Consider the following 18143-nt stretch of genomic DNA (forward strand, 5'->3'; position numbering starts at 1 on the left):
CATCAACAGAGGATGTTCTCCTATGGTTTCGCTATGAAGCATAGTTGAGGTCAAAATGTTATTGTATACCAAACTTCTTTTCTCAACCAGAGATGTGCACCTCAGGGTCAGCTCTTCTTTGTGAAATTTATTTTACATAATACTGTTGTTTGTGGCCATCCATCTGAAGCCCCGGAACCAAAGACAACTAGGGAGCACTCAGTGTTTCACTCATGACTGAGTCAAAGGCCAAAACACGATAAAGCTCACTGGCATTTAACATGCAGGAGGGCATTTTGAATTCAGTATTTTTCTATTTAGGTCCTTCTGTTTTGAGTCTCCCTGAGTTGAAAAGTAAGTAGAAGTTTGTAGAGTTGGATAGAAATACAAGAGGTCTGTAATGCACTTGACAAAGGATGGCCGCAGCAGCTGTACAGGGGGCTTGAATAATCAGTTTAATAACATTATCTAGGCTGTGCTCCGTGGCGCATGCACCAGTTAATGGAGTGTCATTGTTAAACTGCCGCTTTGGTCGTTATTAACAGCGGCCTACGGTCAACCACACACCGATAATAAAACTACATAAAATCCAGCATAACTTCAACAGACAGGCGTAATGAAATTCTCAGCGTCATGAGCACAGTTGTGGTAATAAGTGATGGTGGTGCGGCATGGCGTTATGGGTTACAAGGCAACAGAGGAGAAAATTAAAAAGATGAAGCTGTCGTATGTGATGGTTAATTTTTTAGGTGGGGTGGGCGGGAATAGAGTAAATCTACTTTATTTGAAGCAAAACTAGCAGCAGCTAACATGCCTCCTCATGGAATGAATGGGAAATGTTTCAAGTTTACCTGACTTTACAGTTATTTATTCGCGAGTGAGCGAAATGCACAAATCCAACTCCATGCGAGTGAAGCCAAACTGACTGAAGACGAGTTCTGTGCTTGTTGGCAGATGGGGAAAAGGAGACAACACTGCAGAACTTTAAGTAGATATCAATCCCTCAGGGTAAGGTCTTTCAGACTGAAGAGGAAGGTTAATAAACAGGCTGAAGCAAACCTGAGATGACACTGGATTGAGAAGATGCGCGGCCATGCGAGCATGCATGTCCGCCTTTCAGCACATTGTCAATACTCCCCAACCTCTTTTGTATTTTTTAAAATGGAAAAAAATCAATGACACACAATGGGAGAGTGAATAATAATTTATAAAAGCCATTTCTTATCAAAAAAATCCAAAGTACAGTGTAACAGTGCAAGGAGCCTGAGTGCTGCCACAGTGAAAGGATTCTAAAAACCCTCTCAAATACCTTGAGCTGGTTCTGCTTTGGAAAGAAAAAAACGTTGCAAGAGAAGCTAATCAACAAAATAAGACCTTGTCCTATCACCCAAATGGTTCATTTAATGGTTCATTTTTAATAACTGAGCCATTGTGTCTGCATCTGAAATTAGTAATTGTATATTGAGTCTTCACATCTCCTACGAGTACACAAGATTCTTCATCATCAGTTTGCTTAGAATATAGTTAACCATTTTTCACGCTGCAGAGTAAATTGGAGGAAAATTGCCCACCTTTTTGTCCAAGACGCATATATGCAGCCTACACCCACAAGCAAAGCTGCTTCGGCGTCTCAAAAGCAATCATTTGCACTTCAGCTTTTTTTTTTTTTACACCCAGCTTTTCTTACTGATTTCGATTTTGCTCTCCACACAATCTTCTAATATCCCTATTTGCCGCCCTATGTATCTCCCTCATTTTCTGGACACCCGCTCCATCTTCCTCATCTCTCGCTCCTTTTGTTCCCCCCATTCTCATCCCTCCACCTGCCAATACAGTCACACCAGGGGTTGTTTGTCTCCACAGGTGGAGGGAAGGGACTCCACGCTTGTTTTGTAGATGGGCTTCTTCTGAGAGTGGTCATTGCTGGAGAAAAGGAAAGACAGAGGGGAATGATTATCAGCATATCGATCTCGCAGTAGGTTCTCTAAAAGTATAAGTGAGGAAATTATAGACCTGAACCGAGCTCTGGAGGCACACCTGGCTGTAGGAATGAAAGTCTATTATCCTTTATTTAGCTATCTGTATTTTCTTGTACACACATACTTGTATACTGATGGAGGCACACATCTATCAGGATCAATCTTTTTTTTTTTTTTCTGTACCACCACAAATGGGCTTTTTAACAGGCTGTCTGCTAATGAGATTAATGATGAGTTTCCCTATTTTCCTTACATTTGCTGCAGCTTTTTTTTTTATATATACTTTACATACTTTACAAAACATTTTACCTGACACATTAAGCGCCCGTTTTTTTTACATGCAGTAGAGCATGGGAACACAATGGAGAGTAGGGAGCATTAAATAAATCAAGAACAAGGTCAGGAGAGTCAGATCTGCCGAGATAGATTTTAATATTCTGTTTGCATAATGCCTTTTCAAACAGAGACACTAGTCTGTACACATGGACATACTGTTTGCATCAACGTTCATACAGTGAAGTACAAACGAAGGTGCACACTGGCAAATACCAAGCGCAAACTCTAAGTGAAATGGCCTTGGTTCTATCACATGACAGAATGAAATATTGTGGTAATGGCCATATCTATGATATAAAGTCAGTGGAGGAGGAGGAGAAAAGCAGGGGAGTGAGTAAGAGAAAATAGGAGGGTGAATGTGGATAAACAAACACACACATTCACTGGCATTCAAAGAGATATTATCCATCAGGTTTTGAACATGATTTCAGATGTCATTGACCAAAGTCATGTTAAAGGCCCTGACCAGTTTGGGGGATTTGGAAAAGTTAGCTGCGAATATTTTTGGTAAGTAGACAGCAGCTGCATTAATCTCGTTGATCTCAGGCTGTTATATATCATTACAATCTTTCCCTTCTTCCTGCAGGCGCATCTGACCAACATTACTGTGGGCTGAATGGTGCTCGTGTAAGTGGCTGAGTGGCAAACACATGTAAAGCAACTTATTATGAAAAATAACAAACAGTGGCTTCTTACATTGGTCCCTTGCTGGTCCTGATGCGCTTGGCCCTGCGGCACAGGAATACACTCGCGGAGAGGATGAACACAAACAGAGCTACACCCGCTGCGGAGGTCATCAACCAGAGTCTGCCATTAGTCGTGACATACCAAGGGGCATCCTCTGTGGGACAGACATGAAGTGAGATGTGTATCACATAGAATCCAAATCTGCAGAGATTACCGCCTCCAGGCAAAGCATCTTCAGGCAACCTCATGTTTGTTTGTTAGAGAAAAAGTGCCTAAAGTTCAGACGAGGCACAGTTTTTTCTTCAACACTGGCCTTCGAGAATTCTGCCTGTTAAAATTTAAAAGCAGAGTGATTATCCCTTTCATGTGCATGGGTTTCCAATTTACATATAATGTTTGAAAAGGGGGATTTTGTGGCCTAGAGTTTAGAGCTGTGGATAAAGCAAACCCTATAAAAAAAATTAAAGTTAAGTCAATTTTAAGCAGCGGCAGGCACAGGCTTTGTTTTTCTCAGGAAAACAGTATGTTAAGAGGATTTCTGGGCTGCTGGAGTCACACAGGTTCGCTCCAGGAATGTTTGCTTAAGGTTTGTGCAGCTAATGCAGAGCAAACGTCAAAGCAGCAGCAGAGGTATGTAGTGGTTTCTCACCCTCAAGGCGCAGCAAGCATGATTTCAGTATCTACAAATTATTATAGTTTTAATTAATACATGTCTTTCACAGAAGATGTGCGAGACACTGTTGAGCATAGTGGCCAATGAGTCAATTGCAGCAGTAAAAAATAGTAATAATAGATCAAATACACTGCTGTAGTCCTAGAGGTTGTATAATTTTGATTGTTAACATCACAAAACTTATGAGTTGTACTGATTGAACGTGTTTAATGACTGCAGGAAAGTTGACACTACGGTCATCTCACAGGTTAGTGTTAAGAATGATGCATACAGATGAAGTGCTGTAAACTTGATTAGCTACAAAGATGTAATAAAATAATATTGCCTGACTTTAATCCAATCATTACATTTCATGAAGGCTAAGACAATTTGCCAGTCACACAGATTCAGAAAAACTGTCATTGTGTAGATACCCATCTAAAAGTGCAGATGCCTGCTCCTCCATCATATTACTATTATGTCTATAATATAATTTATGTTTGATAATCTTCGAAAATCCCAGGTGTTTGTAAATCTCAAAGGACTGAGATGGGAGAAAATTAAATAAATCAAGATAACATGAAATACCCACTAGAGTGCGCTAACATTTACTTGATATTCTGTCAAAACTGAAAACATTAAAGGTCAGGTATAACCTTCGCTTCTTTTAAATCCAATAATTACCATCTTATCCTTTAAAGTTAATGCAGCTCTGCCATTTATTATGATATCTAATATGTATTCTGCCCTCTGCTAAGATTGCCCTACATGTTTGACATTTTAGATGTAATTTCATTTTTCACCTCCTGTGCGTGAGGTGTTTTAAGAAATGTCTACCTATCTTGGTTGGGGCATCCCCTCTTTTTCTTACTTTGATATCAAATCTCAATCTTCTTCTATCTCCCATAAGTTTCGGGCATTAAAGGTTGCACACTGATAACTTGTGCGTATGCACCTCATGATGTAATAGCAACCACATGCCTGACCTTTATTGTGACATTTGAGTGGCTGATAAAAAAGGAAATGGATCCTTTTTTTAGTTTCTTTTCTTTGGAGGAGGTTGACGAATGAATTCCCCTCAAAGTTACAAAGAAAACCTAAACCATTTCTTTGGAAGAATGAAGTGGTGTTGAGCCTCTCCAGGCTCAGTCAGTACAAAGGACAAAGGACAGTACAGGCCTTGTACGGGTGAAGTCTTCTCTTACCAGGAAGCACAGTGATGCTGATGGTGCGCTTCTTGTTGAGTGACTCCACAGAAGGATGATTGACCAGGCAGGTGTACTGTCCTTCTTCCAACTCACTCACCTTCTTCAGCGTCAACGTAGAGGAAGGCAGGAGCCAGTCACTACCCTGCGAGGTAGAAATGGATGCAAGAGCTTAAAAGATAATAAATGTTTAATTGGTCAGGTTGTTTAAAGCCCTGCAGGAACTGAATAATGCAAAGAAATGACGATGAATGGAGAAGATATTATACTGGTTGACGAAGGGGAGAAACAGAGGGAAAGAAACACGGGGAGATCACACACAAACAGTGTGGAAAAAAAGAGAAGAGATAGAAAACAGTTAATTTTGATGATCTGTGCGCGGAGGGACAATGGTACAATGTGAATTAAAACAAGTTAAGGAGATGCAGAAAGACTGATTAATGGACAGAAACAAGGCAAGGAAACATAAATATCTGCTCAGGTGTGACCCTCATGAAGCAGTCCCAACAGTCCCATTTAAAGTGCATTTACCTGAGCATCAATCCCAATAAATGAACACACATTGACACAAGTCAATAATACCAGATAGTACCATCATCCGCAAAGAATGGTGTTACAAGAATGCACAGTTAACACAGCACATAATGAGATGGCTTGCGAGCAGGATGAATTGTTGACACAGAAATAGCAGCACCATTATGAGATAGAACCCAACATGGGACGAAACAAATAATAGGCCATACACAAGGATTGGAAAACAAATTAATGTGGAGGAGGGGGTAAAAAAAAGAAAAAGAAAAAACAACAAAAATAAAGAGAAAACATTACACCATGCAAATGATTTGGCTCCTGGGAGCTGCAGTTCCTGCCAAGAAAGTCCATTTCAATTTGAATGGATCTGAATTAAGAGGATTTCCCATAAAGGCCAGGTCTGGCCAAAGCAGCATTTTGTATGCAAATCCACTGGCTCCCAAGCAGTGGGCCGTTTCTGCCTCTGTGTTGCTGTCATTACCGAGGGCCAAAGCGCTCACGGCGGCTGTCTGTCAAATTGAGTCACTCTGATGCCACTTTCTTGCCTCTCATCCTGTCTAACGTGGAGTGGGCTTCTTACAAGCACACACACATAAATAGAAAAAAGTAACTGAACTGAAAATATAAACATTTTATCACTTCTTACCATCGCTTTGAATGAGTTTCTGTCCGGGTTCTTGAGATTTAAATAAATAAAGTGAATCAGTCAGTTATATTGATGAAAATTATCACTTTTAATTAAAAGTAACAGCCATGCATAATTGACAATAGTGAAAAAAAACTAAAGCTCTGAATACTATCATATGGAGGACAAACAGCATTAGCGCCATGACAAGTCCACTGAATTGGATTTGGACTTGTAAACCCATTTAAAACCCGGATTAACAGTGACCCTTTTACAAGCATATTAACCCAGAGCCAATTTATCAAGAGGAAAAACAAAAAGATGAAACTTAGCAGTACATCTGCCTTTTCCCAAGACATCTTCCAAGTTACATCTACATGGTTTTCATTAGCTGCTTAGTGCTGATCGTAGTAATTTTGACACCCTGAGAGTGTAATACCATTTTCTGACTACAAGGCCAAAGTGAATCACCAAAACAATCGAGTTTTTGTTCTGTATGCCAGTTGTCACTGGCATTTTAAACTAAGACTTCTTAATTTCCCTTCAGCAGTGGTTTCTTAGCTCAGTGAAGAGCATAGTTGAATTATTCAATGCCAGTTAACCAAACACTGAAAAGAATCATTAGAAATCTATCCACATAATTGTTTTCAGGTTGACTGGTTCTTGTCTAGACCTCATTAAACTATTAATCCTCTGTAAGTAGGCAAGGTGCAATCCCCAGTGAGAGGGGAGCCTAAGCCAACCGGTCACTTAAACACAGCACTCCTTTTGTGGAGGAGATGGTGATACTGCAGGCAACGGGGAATGAAGAGGCTTGAGAAAGTCATGGAAAGAAACAGAGATATTTGTGTTAAAGGGAAAAGAGACAATTAACAGAATCCTTGAACAAAGCCAATAGGCCAACAGAGATCTGGTGAGGCTGGGAGGAGATGGAGAAAAAAAAGAAATAAAGAGGTCACATCGAGAGAGAGGAGAAAAAGAGAGACTGTCAAATTTCCACAAACATAAAGAGGACTCCGCCACTGTGAGCATAGCATCGGTTTTCTTACCTCCTTCTGCCAGTAGTAGCTCGGCTCCTCTGATGAGCTGGCAGAGCACTTCACAACCACGTCATCTCCAAGTCGCACATTCAGCTCCTTTGGGACCTCCAGGTAGCTGCTGTAGCCCTCCATAGACAGTGAGGGCTGTCCCATATCTAAAACACAGTGTAGACAAGAAAGCATGATCAGGCATTAATGAAGCAAATAATTCAATGCATTCTGGGGCAACCTCTCCACGCACTTGGGACGTGACTAATCATATGTTGAAGTGGTATCTGGTAAACAACTCAGATCTTTTAGGTATACCGTACTTGAGCGTACAGGCTAACGTATGATTGGTAAAAACTGTACCAAGCAATCCATTGTAATGATGATGGGCTTCATCTTATCAATGTCTTTAGAGAGCCAATGTTGTGAGTAATGGCTCATTTTTCTCTTCCTCTCGATACATAGCCCGTGTCCATCCACCTCATGGCTCCTCTCCACCTCTGTTTCCTTCAGTCCTATAGTTAATTCTAATCTTTTCCTCTTATTGATTCCTCCCATGAGGCTGAGGAGCCTATCCACCAGCATTACGGTCGATATTATAGCCACCGAGAAGAGAGAGGACAATGTAAAGCTGACCAATGAGGCTATAGATAGCAACTATTCCACAAAGATAGTGCAGCTTCACGCTGGAGCCTTGACTAGAGGAGTGTGTCTTTGTGTGAACAGAGCACAGAGGGTAACAGTATTTGCATTGAATCTGTATTGTTTAATGTTGTTTTTTGTGTACTCTCTGCAGCAGCATTCCATAGTTACAATATGTCTAGTATTATTAATAATTAACATGTTTTTCTAACCCTCACTGTGAATAAAGCTGTGTCTACAGAATCTGGAAGATTGTCTTTGCCTCCTGCTGGTTGAAAGTATGAAGAAATGATTTTGAGACTCTTTCCATTTAGTCGTCAAACTAAAACTATTTACCGTCATTCATTTAATGCTTCCCTCTTTGTTACGCAGAAAGCTCAGTTTGCTACACAGTTCCTTGTTGAAACTCAGTTCCGTCATTCCGTCAATTCCTAACCCTAAACCAGTTCCTCAGTTCCCTAACCCTTTTTTTTGTTTAACTACTGCAGTACACACATAACATTAAACTCCATGGTTTCATTATCTGCCAAAATTAAAATACAGAAAGTTATTGTTCTATAGGCCACTCCAACACAGCTCCCGCCCACATCAACCCCTGCACTTACAATGCACTTTGAAGGTCAGTGGCTGGGAGGAGTTGTCCGGCTCAGTCACATTTTCAGCATCTGAGACACAACGGAAGGGCACCCCGGAGAACCTTGTTGGATGGAAGATATACAGAAGTGCTTTCTCTCCATCCTGGTCAACATATGGCGTGTAAAATGGCATGCACCGACCTCCCCACCAAGATCTCTCCAAAAAAGGACTCCAACTCTGCATGTACTGGTACAAAAAGAAAGTCATTATATCATATCATAAAATTATATCACATTTTTTTAAAAATTCCCCAGGACAAACATTTATTATATTTGAATACAGCTGTTGACTACACATGTGAGGACAAGTATTGCAAATTAGTTTAGGCTATAAATGTCACAAGATGCGATTGTGTTCACGGAACTTCCAATGCTGGTGTACACAGTCAAGGTTATTAATTTCCTGAGCACACAAAAGTTTTACTACAATTTCTTTACAGCAGTAAATTCTGCCTGTATAACCACACAGCAGTGTTGCACAATAGGTCACATAATGGTGCATCTCTTTAACTTACACTTTTTAAAAGCTCCACTGCTGCTCTCTCACACCCACCCACTTAATTCTTCTCAAAGCTCACCTTAGAGAAGTACTCAAAGTGGACCTGGCTGATGTTGAGGTCAGAGTCAGTGTACAAGCATTCCAGTGTGACCGGCTCTCCCTCAAGAACTGGCTCAGTTGGCCCGTTAATGATCAAAGTTCCTGCAAGTGGACAGACATGAGAGATGCTGGTTATTGATCACATCATGAATGGACAACAGGAGCTCAGGAATGAGGTCATGTTGACACCAAGGATCAAGCTGCTCTTCTGGGCAACACTTTCATAACAACCTCTCCCTTCGGCTGACATTTGTCTCTGGTTCCTGGTGAAACTTCCAGCAACAGGTACTTAATTTTGCCCAAAGATGCCCTGAATAATAAGCTGGCCTCTGTATACACAAAACATTGCATTGTTTTATTTTCTTATCGCCAGTCTCTAGATAATTCTACCAGCGTTTCCTGTTTTTGTCAGCGATGTAACCACCGGGGGAAACCAGTGAGAGTGACAGAAGAGAAAACAAAGCTTTTCCTCAAGAGAACACATCAACTCAGATACACAAGCAGGAACACAAATAGACAAGCAAAGACCACACAAAACCCAGGGGCAGCAAGAATGTATTTCTGGAATAAACCAATATCTCATTTGCAGAGAAGAAAATAACATCAAGTCCTTAGAGACAATAGGACAACAGTCCCTGAGTAATATAAACATATTTACCATAACAGGAATTAATCAGGGCGACCACTGCAACAATCAGAAGTGCCTTCATGGCTGTGGAAAACCTTTTCAGTATTTGATGAAACCTCGTGAAGTCCTGCGTAGCTTCTAAACTGAAATGAAAGTTTCCTGTGTTTATCTATAACAGAGTGTAGGTGTGGCTTTCATTTTTCTTTTCAGGAAGTGTGTTCAAAATAGTTTGAAACTCTAATAGCACATATCTGCGTATTTCATTTTATAACCGAAAATAAATAAGGCTGAATAGGCAAACTCTTATCAAACTTATGTGGTCTTATGACTGCTTTTTTTTTTTTTGGTGCTGATGAGCATTCACGCCTAAAGTATAATATGTACAGTAAACGCTGCTGCCACTGGTCCAATAATCAGAATTATTCCAAGTGCGTCATTTGTATCTAAGCGGAGCAGCGCCTATTATGTTTTCCGTTGGAGGTTTTTGTTAAAGTCAGGCTTTTTCCGTGGATGTTAAACGAAATTTGAAGCCAGTCGTGGCATGTTATAGTGGTGTTGTGCAATTTATCGGCTTGATATGTGAGGCCTAACAAGCAAACACTTTACGCTTCATTTGCCCTGACCTTTCATTAATTCGCGGTCAAGAAGAGAGGAAGAAGAGTCAGGATGCTGTTTAAGCCTAATACGCTGACATAGACTGCCTAAGTCATCTGTGCAAGTTATATAGGCTCTTTCTTTAAACTATTGAGATAAATTAGGGTAGTCTCGCTTCCGCCTGACGCACACCTGCTCTTAATTCAAAGTGATCATTTCGATAAACAAATAAAGTGAATCTTAATCATTTACGGGAACGGTCTCCACCCGTAACCCATCTGTAAACATGTGTCCATTATTCTAAGAATTTCAGTGTCTTCATTAATGACATTTAACCCTTTTTTGTTGTTAAAACATTAGTCAAATTTTATTTTTTTGCTTCTGTAGCATGTCAAAATATCTCCACAGTAAAAGAATATTATTTGCATACTTTTGCATAATGGCTGTAAAATGCTTCAAGGTATGCTATGGTGTTTTATGTAAAGTCAAACAAAATAATTTTGCAGGATTATTTCACGGCTTGCGATTTTTACACGTAAGGTTTACGGGGGGGGAGGGGGAGGGGCTGTGCTCGAGAAACTATTTTTTTTTTATATACTTCGTAAAATGATACCCTGTCATATTAGACATCTCTTTTTCCGATTTGTTGATAACTTATTGCATTTAAGATTAATTTATAAGAAAAGTCTATGTTTAAGAATTTGAAATGTACTGCATTTGCCTGTAAGATTACATCTAAAGAAAAAAAAAGAAAAGAAAATAGAAAAAGTGGCGTTTGTGAAATTCATGCAATTTCATTATCGAGTTTTCATATAGGCTATATTTCTTTTACATTTCTATTTGTTCACTGCGTCATTGAAAAGTACTTTCAGTGCACGATATTTAGTTTTAACAAACGCCCATCGATTCGATTTGTTGTTGAAGTTCAACAGAACATCCAGCAGGTGGCAAAGTAGAGGCCGCAGAGTGCTACAGGAAATGGATCCAAGTTAAAGCGGAAGTACTGACAAACAGTCTCGCTAATTTTTTGGCAGCGTAAAGGGAAACTACGGGTCCCTTTTATATCAAATGCTCATATTGTCGTCGAGGTGATAATCAGACATGGACAGATAGTGTTTATATAACGTGGTAAGTTGGCAAATTAACGGGCATTCGAAGAATGTAGCGTAAACAACGCTGTGCCATCAGATTAGCTGCTAATGTTAGCCCATGTAGCTAACGTCATAGCTTGGTAACCGCTGTTGTTTTTAACACATACAGATCAATCTTTGTCGGTGTTTTACTTGTCTGCTTTATGGCACACAAATACTGAGCTCCTCAGTTGCTACCTATTTGGCATCATTATTTCGTGTGTGTAGTGTTACTTAGCTGGACACGGTTGATAATCTGTTGAGCTAAAGCGTTGTTTTAGAGCTAAGTTCCTTATATTTGTTTACGAGCACTATCGAATCGTTTGCTATGATAAAGATATTGAAAATAAAGTTATGAGTAATAGGTGTTAAACGTAAGAACTCTTGGACCAACATTACATTGTCCTTACATAATATGTTTTGATGTAAATGATAATTAAGATTTTAGAAAACTAAATGGATTTAGTGTTTTGCTGCTTCTAATTAAAATGGAGATTAAAACATCCGCAGCAAGCAACCATTGAGAGTAATTTGACGACAAAACATTTGTAAAAGCCTTTTATCCGTTTAAATCAGGTTTTCTAGCTATTTACTATGTGGTATTGATATAAACTTGACTCTACTTCAGATTTAACGTCGAGGTTTCTGAAGTGAAGAAATCCATCACACCTGCGCCCAGAACTGCCTCAGAACTGGTAGATACACATCGGGGCCACCATAGTTTTGCCACCCGATAAACTGCAGAGTATTTCTTCTTTGCCTGTGGCCACCAGCATGGCTAACAGCAACCCAATAATAGTGAAGGGTCTGCCCTCGGGCCCTGCGGGCAGAAGCAGTCCAGAGGGAACTCAGGTCAGTTTATAGTTTTATTTTAGTTTAATTTGCTCATTTTGGTCTGTCTGGAAAAGGTAAAGTTCAAACTGTGTTATTTGGAATAAGTATTATAAAATGAATCTGATTTGTCACTACTAGGAAACATAACAAGCTAATTTAATGATGTTTTTTGTAACCAAATGGTTCTTTCTCTCCAGGTGCTCAGTAAGAAGAAGCTGCAGGACCTGGTGAGAGAGATCGACCCAAATGAGCAGCTGGATGAGGATGTTGAAGAGGTTTGTTAATGGGTGTAAAACTGTTTTATCAATGTTGCACCAAGAGCATTTCAAAACGCAGAGTAAATGCAAACGGCTGCAAAATGAATAGAGTAAACATCTTGTTGCTCTGTGACAGTTAATGTTGCTACTGACATGCCCATCATTCGGAAATACTCTGGTGTCTCTTTTCAGATGCTGCTTCAAATTGCAGACGACTTCATAGAAAGCGTTGTGACCGCAGCCTGTCAACTGGCACGTCATCGCAAATCCAATACGTTGGAGGTTAAGGATGTTCAGTTACATCTAGGTAGGTTTCTATTGGTCTTTCGGCAAGATTGATACACTTGTACTTTTCACAAGAGTAATTAGTCTTACTTTCTTAAGACTTTAAATATATATATATATATATATATATATATATATATATATATATATATATATATATACATGTGTATATATAGTGATGGTTATTATGTAATTATAAGATAAGTGGGTGGTTATTAAATTTAATTTAAAAGGTTATTTATCAAACTTTTTAATTTATTGAACAGAATAACTGTAAGAAGCAGTTAAAACAAAACGTCTATTAGCAGTAAGTTTTCAACCGTCAACCGTTTTCTACCGCTGTGGTCTGTTTAAAGTCCACACAGAATGTCACAGCGTTCGAGGAGTTGAGGCAGTCACATGAAAACAGATTACAGAAATCAGATTCCGGGAGTGTGACTTTTTTCTGATGGACTAACTTACTTGCAAGGGAATGAAATAGCCTCGAAAGCAAATGTGATTCTACATCTATGAAGTGTCTGAAGTTGATGAATGTGTTTTGGAAGTCCTGGGGAGTTCCAGCCTGTGTCCTGCTGATATTTCACATTGCTTCTCTTAGAGCGCCAGTGGAACATGTGGATTCCTGGTTATGGCTCAGACGAGATCCGGCCGTTCAAGAAGGCGTGCACCACAGAGGCTCACAAACAGGTGAACAATGCACAGCCTAGTGTTCCTATTAATATTGTGTATATAGAGTTGATACAGGTGCAAAAACTTGACCAACTTTTCCCATATTTGTCAGTGTCATTGATTTGGTTTGAAAGTACAGCGAACATGGACTGGGCCTTACTGTTTGCATTTCTTTTTGTTTCAGAGAATGGCACTGATCCGCAAGACAACCAAAAAGTAGCACGAGGAGATGTTATGTTGTACCCACGCTGTGTGTTTTCATGTTTTGTTTTTCTGTTGTTTTGGGTTTTTTTTGACTAATGCAGAAAAGAAGTTATAATGGAGGGGGGTGTTTTTCTTTAGACATTAAATAGTGTTAAATTGTCATGTCTAACTAACTTTGACTGTTTTGCCAGAATTGTCGCACAAAATGGTATTTGTATGTTTCATTCCGTTTTGTTGCCACAAAGCTAAGTCTGGCAGAACTCCATTGCAGTTTTGTCAATAAACATTTACTGGAATACTTCTTATGGATTGTGACCACTGCAGTATCTGGCTTGCCTTTTTATACTCCTAAGCATGTACCTATGAATGTTGCTGACTCTTCAGCCTACTTATAAACCCTCTTTGGTGTTATCTTAATAGGAGATGCATGTCATGCATAGAGGAACTCCCCTACTGCAAACACATATAGTAAAATTTTGCCTTTAGTTTTAGAAATGCATGTGCTTTAACATAACTTACTGTAGTGTTTTTATAAATAAATTAAACTTTCTTTGCCTATTCTCAGAAGCTGAATACTTATGAGACTGTTTCCAACTGAATTTCCTGTCAAGGTATCATTTATTTTAATCTATCAACAAGGACTGAAGCTAGTCACTTGTTTAAATTACAAAGGAAGTGGCTATATTTAAATTAGTGGGGGAATTTGATTAATTTATAACCATCCTAAGACAAATTCAACTTGTTAATATAAAGATGAATTTTTTTGAGTGAAACTTAACAGATTTAGAAGTTATCATGCTAATGCACAAGGAAACATTTTTGAAGGCTCTGGTTGAAGTGAAGTGAATGTACTGAGTTCCCTTGTATGCTCTGAGAGAACCAAGAGCACGAGCCAATATACTGATGCAGCTCTTGACAGCCTCTCGTCACCTAGTAAAATTAATTGACCTCATTTCGGGTGCAGAAACATGGAAGGCTGGTAATCAGTTGGAAGAACCATAATGGCGATGGAAACCTTGGAAGAAAAAAAAATGTATCAAAAGAATAGTTTCCATAGGCACCCAAGAGTTTTTAATTAAATTTCAACAACGGTGCCTGAAAATAAATCACTCGCAAGATGCCGAGCAATTATTAGTGTAAGAAGGCCTTTTCTGAACACTTACTCGGGGTCCAAAGATTAGTTCACATAAAGGTGAGGTTTCTAATCTAAACCTCTTGGTACCTTTCATTGCTGCCAGTTACAGACTAAACAACTAACACAAACAAGAATCTGATATTTGTTCTGAAATGGTTCCCAAATGCCTTTGTCATACAGTGGCTCTCACCATGTGGACACATAACAAAGATACATTTCTTTGCTCTCTTTGTAAAAAATACAAAGTCATTTCCTAATTAAAGGCAAACATCCCATGCTTTCTAACTTCTCAGAGACATCTTTTGGCTCCTCTAAGGTTGAAAAACCCATTTCCCAGTGCAGGCTGCAGATCTTAAGGTTAAAAAATCAATAGTAGAAGAAATGTGTTATTATCCCCTGCCTTGAGATGGAATGTGGTTGTGGCACACACATATTTAGCACCTATTGGACTAATTAAGGGGAAAGCACTGACTGCTGCATGTAACCTTTACAACCCCAGCCCCCTTCTGAACTGAGGCAAGAAATGACCTCATAAGTCCATTAGTCAGATAGGCTAAGCTTAGCATTTCACTAAAAAGTTCATTCAATTATGGGTCAACCAAATACTAAATCTATAGCCTGTGCTTTTAAAAGTCAGATTCGCTTGCAGGTTTGTGAGGCTTTACTTTGTTGGGCCCACTTTGAGCTCGATGTAAAAGTGAAGATTGTTAGTAGTTTGTATAGTTTAATCAATGAAGCGATCAGGCTGCACATCGAGCCTGTGAAGCACACTGAACTGTAATCGATCCAACTGCGATCAAGACATTTTGCTTGGAAACAAATGTCAGTGTGTTTGTGGTTAAAAAGTAAAAAATGTTAATTACCGTAAGCAAAATGATTCTGTTGAATTTGATATTTGAATCATTAAGTGTTTTAGGATTAATTGAGATTGTATTAACAACTGGTAAAGGCTGTATATTCACAACGAAAAGGGCAAAAACACCTTTCAAAGTGTTTCATGATGGTTACTAAGAACATGGTCACCATAATTCCAACTTCCTGACGGGCAGTTTTGGTCCTACAGTGACACGAGTTCACTTTGCTGACTACCACACTGTTTACCCACAGCACTTCTTGTTCTTCTTGGGAGCTGTGGCGGGTTGAGAATGGCTGGCTCTTTGTAATTGCAGTGCGTGTGGGGCAGCGCACTTTACACCATCCCAGCCCTCTTGCAGCTCCACCTCTCCGCTCAGCAGACCCTGGTAAACCCGTCGGGCGAGGAGCTCAAAGGACTCCTTCACGTTGTGGCCAGTCTTTGCAGAGGCCTCTACATAGGGCATACCCAGCTGTCCGGCCAGTTTCTCAGCCTCTTCTCGGCTCACCACCCTCTCCCCGCAGGCATCTCGGTCACTCTTCTGACCCACCAGGATGAACAAAACCTTATGCGGCTGCACTCTCTCGCACACCTCAGCGTGCCACTCCTTAACATGGTCAAAGGAGTCACGGCTGGTCATGTCGAACACCAGGAGGCCTCCAACTGAGTTGCGGTAATAAGAACGGGTCACTGACCTGAAAAAAAAAAAAAGAAGGGGAGATTCATTTTTTTTAAATTTCAACACATGAAAAGTCCAAAACCCCAAAGTGGAGAATGCAGAGTTCAGACCTTGCCAGCTGCTTGGCTGCTTCTGCACTGAAAAGAAGTGAAATTCTTTCAGATAAGCAGATTGACAAAGAATCTATCTCTCTGTTAGAAACTGATAGCCAATGTGTTTAAATACGAAACCCTCAGCAGGCATGCAAATGTGCCATGAGTCACTGGCTTATTTTGAGAGTGAGGGGTCCTGCAACTGAAAAAAACTACTTTATTACAATGTGTCCAATTGAAAATGATTCAGCTGAGCTTTTAGCTGTGTCGTGGGATTACAGATACCATGGAGCGCCGAGGTAAATACACACAGGCATAGTTTGCTATTTGATACAGCTCATTCAAGTAGACATCTGAAATGATAAACTTCGAGACAGAATGAAACATGCCACTTCTACTCCTTTCATTCGATATGCTGAGGCTGGAAAAGACGGCCTTCTCACAGAACTGCACATGCTGCATTTTTGTACACATTGCACACTGATCTTGTGAGGGTGGATACACGGTCATAACTGAAAGCAAACACTGATGAACAGCTTTGCAGCGAATGGAAGGAGCAGAGGTATTTTATTTGGGCAGGATATTTGCATGCACACCAGAAGCTTTCGCAATATTCACAATATGAATGGTGCTTTCATTTATTTGTCTAATAAAAAGAGGCACAGAATTGTTCCACAAGGCCCGATGTCCAGAGAAGTGTTGCACAGGTTTAATATATCAAAACATCTAACAATACAAAAGGATTGTTAATCAAAAGTATATTAAGCCATGCCTGACATGATTGGGGATAATAGATAGCTTTACAGCTGTACAGTGGGTCCTCACCTGAACCTCTCCTGCCCAGCTGTGTCCCAGAACTGCAACTTGACACGGACCCCTGGCTCCACCTCCAGGAAGTGAACGTAGAAATCTACACCTACTGTCTGGTTAATGGACTCTAAAAACATGTCCTCAGTGTAGCGCTTCAGCAGGGAGGACTTGCCCACAGTCGAGTCCCCCAGCATGATGATCCTGAACTGGTACTGCCACAAAGTCAGGTCCATTGTTGCTGGCAGTGACAAAAAAAAAAAAAGAAGTATTCAGAGCAGGCACCTTGTGGGGATGAAAAGGACAAAACTGATGTCGGTAAGATTAAAGAGGAATGGAGTGAATACCCTTGATGGTGCTGTTAAAACTGTATCAACAGAGGCGGATCTTGCAAAATAAAAGGACTCCCACACCAGCCGATTTCTTACCTCTGCTCCAAATGTTGAGAAACAACCAAGCTGCCACTCCTTATTAATCTCACAAAGTGGTAGCCTCACAGCCATCCCAAACTTCTATGAATTTGATGGCTGAAGAGCAAGTTTCTCAATCTTATCTCCATTGTGTCTCATCCACTCCTCTGTAAAAGCAGCTATGTAGAAAAATGTGTCCCACGGAGTTGATAGCAGTATCAGGGCAGTTTTCATCTGAGCTGCTGATCTCAGTTGCTACTGTAAGCATGTGCATGAGTGTAGACTTCTAAAGTTTGCCTGTTGATACTTGACAAAGGGAGGGGCAAATGCACAAGGGCATAGGGAGGGCTAGATGGGGGAGGTAGGTTTTTTTTGAGGAAGTAGTTGTGTGTATTATCATATTAAGGGAAACTCAGCTGTTTCCTGAGGTCACTTACTGATACATAAATCACCATTAACAAACACAGAAAATGACACAGAGTTGAGTCTCTGCCTACATAGTTTGCAACAGTTCTTAATCACTTTATGATCTCATCTTTCGAGTGAACACTGCTACCAAAAAAGGGAAGTTGGTAACAATGGCGCTCTGAATCCCCTGGGAAACGGGCATACCGGGGCTGATGTCTATGTGCAAGTATTTTCATATTTAGTAACAGCATAATGATCATC

The 18143-nt window shown here is 40.0% G+C and overlaps 4 protein-coding genes across 5 annotated transcripts in view; 1 reads left to right on the plus strand and 3 right to left on the minus strand.

Annotated features, from left to right (window-relative positions):
- rps19 (ribosomal protein S19) overlaps positions 1 to 18143 on the minus strand; it is a 234451-nt gene that overhangs the window by 196649 nt on the left and 19659 nt on the right. The window lies entirely within an intron of this gene.
- On the minus strand, positions 1166 to 9688 carry LOC142380255 (uncharacterized). Its single transcript, XM_075465965.1, has 7 exons — positions 9556 to 9688; positions 8878 to 8999; positions 8270 to 8486; positions 7044 to 7189; positions 4839 to 4983; positions 2991 to 3135; positions 1166 to 1902 (listed from the first exon to the last, which is right to left on the minus strand). The coding sequence occupies exons 1-7, from the start codon at positions 9605 to 9607 to the stop codon at positions 1815 to 1817; spliced, it is 915 nt and encodes a 304-aa protein (XP_075322080.1). The 5' UTR covers positions 9608 to 9688; the 3' UTR covers positions 1166 to 1814.
- Positions 11077 to 13813, plus strand: taf12 (TAF12 RNA polymerase II, TATA box binding protein (TBP)-associated factor). Its single transcript, XM_075465969.1, has 6 exons — positions 11077 to 11247; positions 11878 to 12101; positions 12281 to 12358; positions 12533 to 12647; positions 13224 to 13312; positions 13479 to 13813. The coding sequence occupies exons 2-6, from the start codon at positions 12024 to 12026 to the stop codon at positions 13512 to 13514; spliced, it is 396 nt and encodes a 131-aa protein (XP_075322084.1). The 5' UTR covers positions 11077 to 11247; positions 11878 to 12023; the 3' UTR covers positions 13515 to 13813.
- rab42b (RAB42, member RAS oncogene family) lies at positions 14544 to 17767 on the minus strand. Of its 2 annotated transcripts, none has more exons than XM_075465966.1 (3): positions 17493 to 17767; positions 17083 to 17305; positions 14544 to 16181 (listed from the first exon to the last, which is right to left on the minus strand). In XM_075465966.1, the coding sequence occupies exons 2-3, from the start codon at positions 17298 to 17300 to the stop codon at positions 15731 to 15733; spliced, it is 669 nt and encodes a 222-aa protein (XP_075322081.1). In that variant the 5' UTR covers positions 17301 to 17305; positions 17493 to 17767; the 3' UTR covers positions 14544 to 15730. The 2 variants fall into 2 exon arrangements, with proteins under 2 accessions (XP_075322081.1, XP_075322082.1); XM_075465967.1 differs by having other exon boundaries at positions 17083 to 17349.

Source organism: Odontesthes bonariensis, chromosome 5 (assembly GCF_027942865.1).
Source record: "Odontesthes bonariensis isolate fOdoBon6 chromosome 5, fOdoBon6.hap1, whole genome shotgun sequence".
Taxonomy (NCBI): domain Eukaryota; kingdom Metazoa; phylum Chordata; class Actinopteri; order Atheriniformes; family Atherinopsidae; genus Odontesthes; species Odontesthes bonariensis.

Excerpts from the sequence above, each read along its gene's own strand:
- LOC142380255 (XM_075465965.1), bottom strand. The coding sequence starts at position 9,607 with ATGAAGGCACTTCTGATTGTTGCAGTGGTCGCCCTGATTAATTCCTGT. Across the intron at positions 7,190-8,269 it reads ACTGACCTTCAAAGTGCATT|ATATGGGACAGCCCTCACTG; the intron begins GTAAGTGCAGGG and ends ACTGTGTTTTAG. Across the intron at positions 3,136-4,838 it reads CAGCATCACTGTGCTTCCTG|AGGATGCCCCTTGGTATGTC; the intron begins GTAAGAGAAGAC and ends TCTGTCCCACAG.
- taf12 (XM_075465969.1), top strand. The coding sequence starts at position 12,024 with ATGGCTAACAGCAACCCAATAATAGTGAAGGGTCTGCCCTCGGGCCCT. Across the intron at positions 12,102-12,280 it reads GCAGTCCAGAGGGAACTCAG|GTGCTCAGTAAGAAGAAGCT; the intron begins GTCAGTTTATAG and ends CTTTCTCTCCAG. Across the intron at positions 13,313-13,478 it reads CCACAGAGGCTCACAAACAG|AGAATGGCACTGATCCGCAA; the intron begins GTGAACAATGCA and ends TTTTTGTTTCAG.
- rab42b (XM_075465966.1), bottom strand. The coding sequence starts at position 17,300 with ATGGACCTGACTTTGTGGCAGTACCAGTTCAGGATCATCATGCTGGGG. Across the intron at positions 16,182-17,082 it reads GCTGGGCAGGAGAGGTTCAG|GTCAGTGACCCGTTCTTATT; the intron begins GTGAGGACCCAC and ends TTTTTTTTTCAG.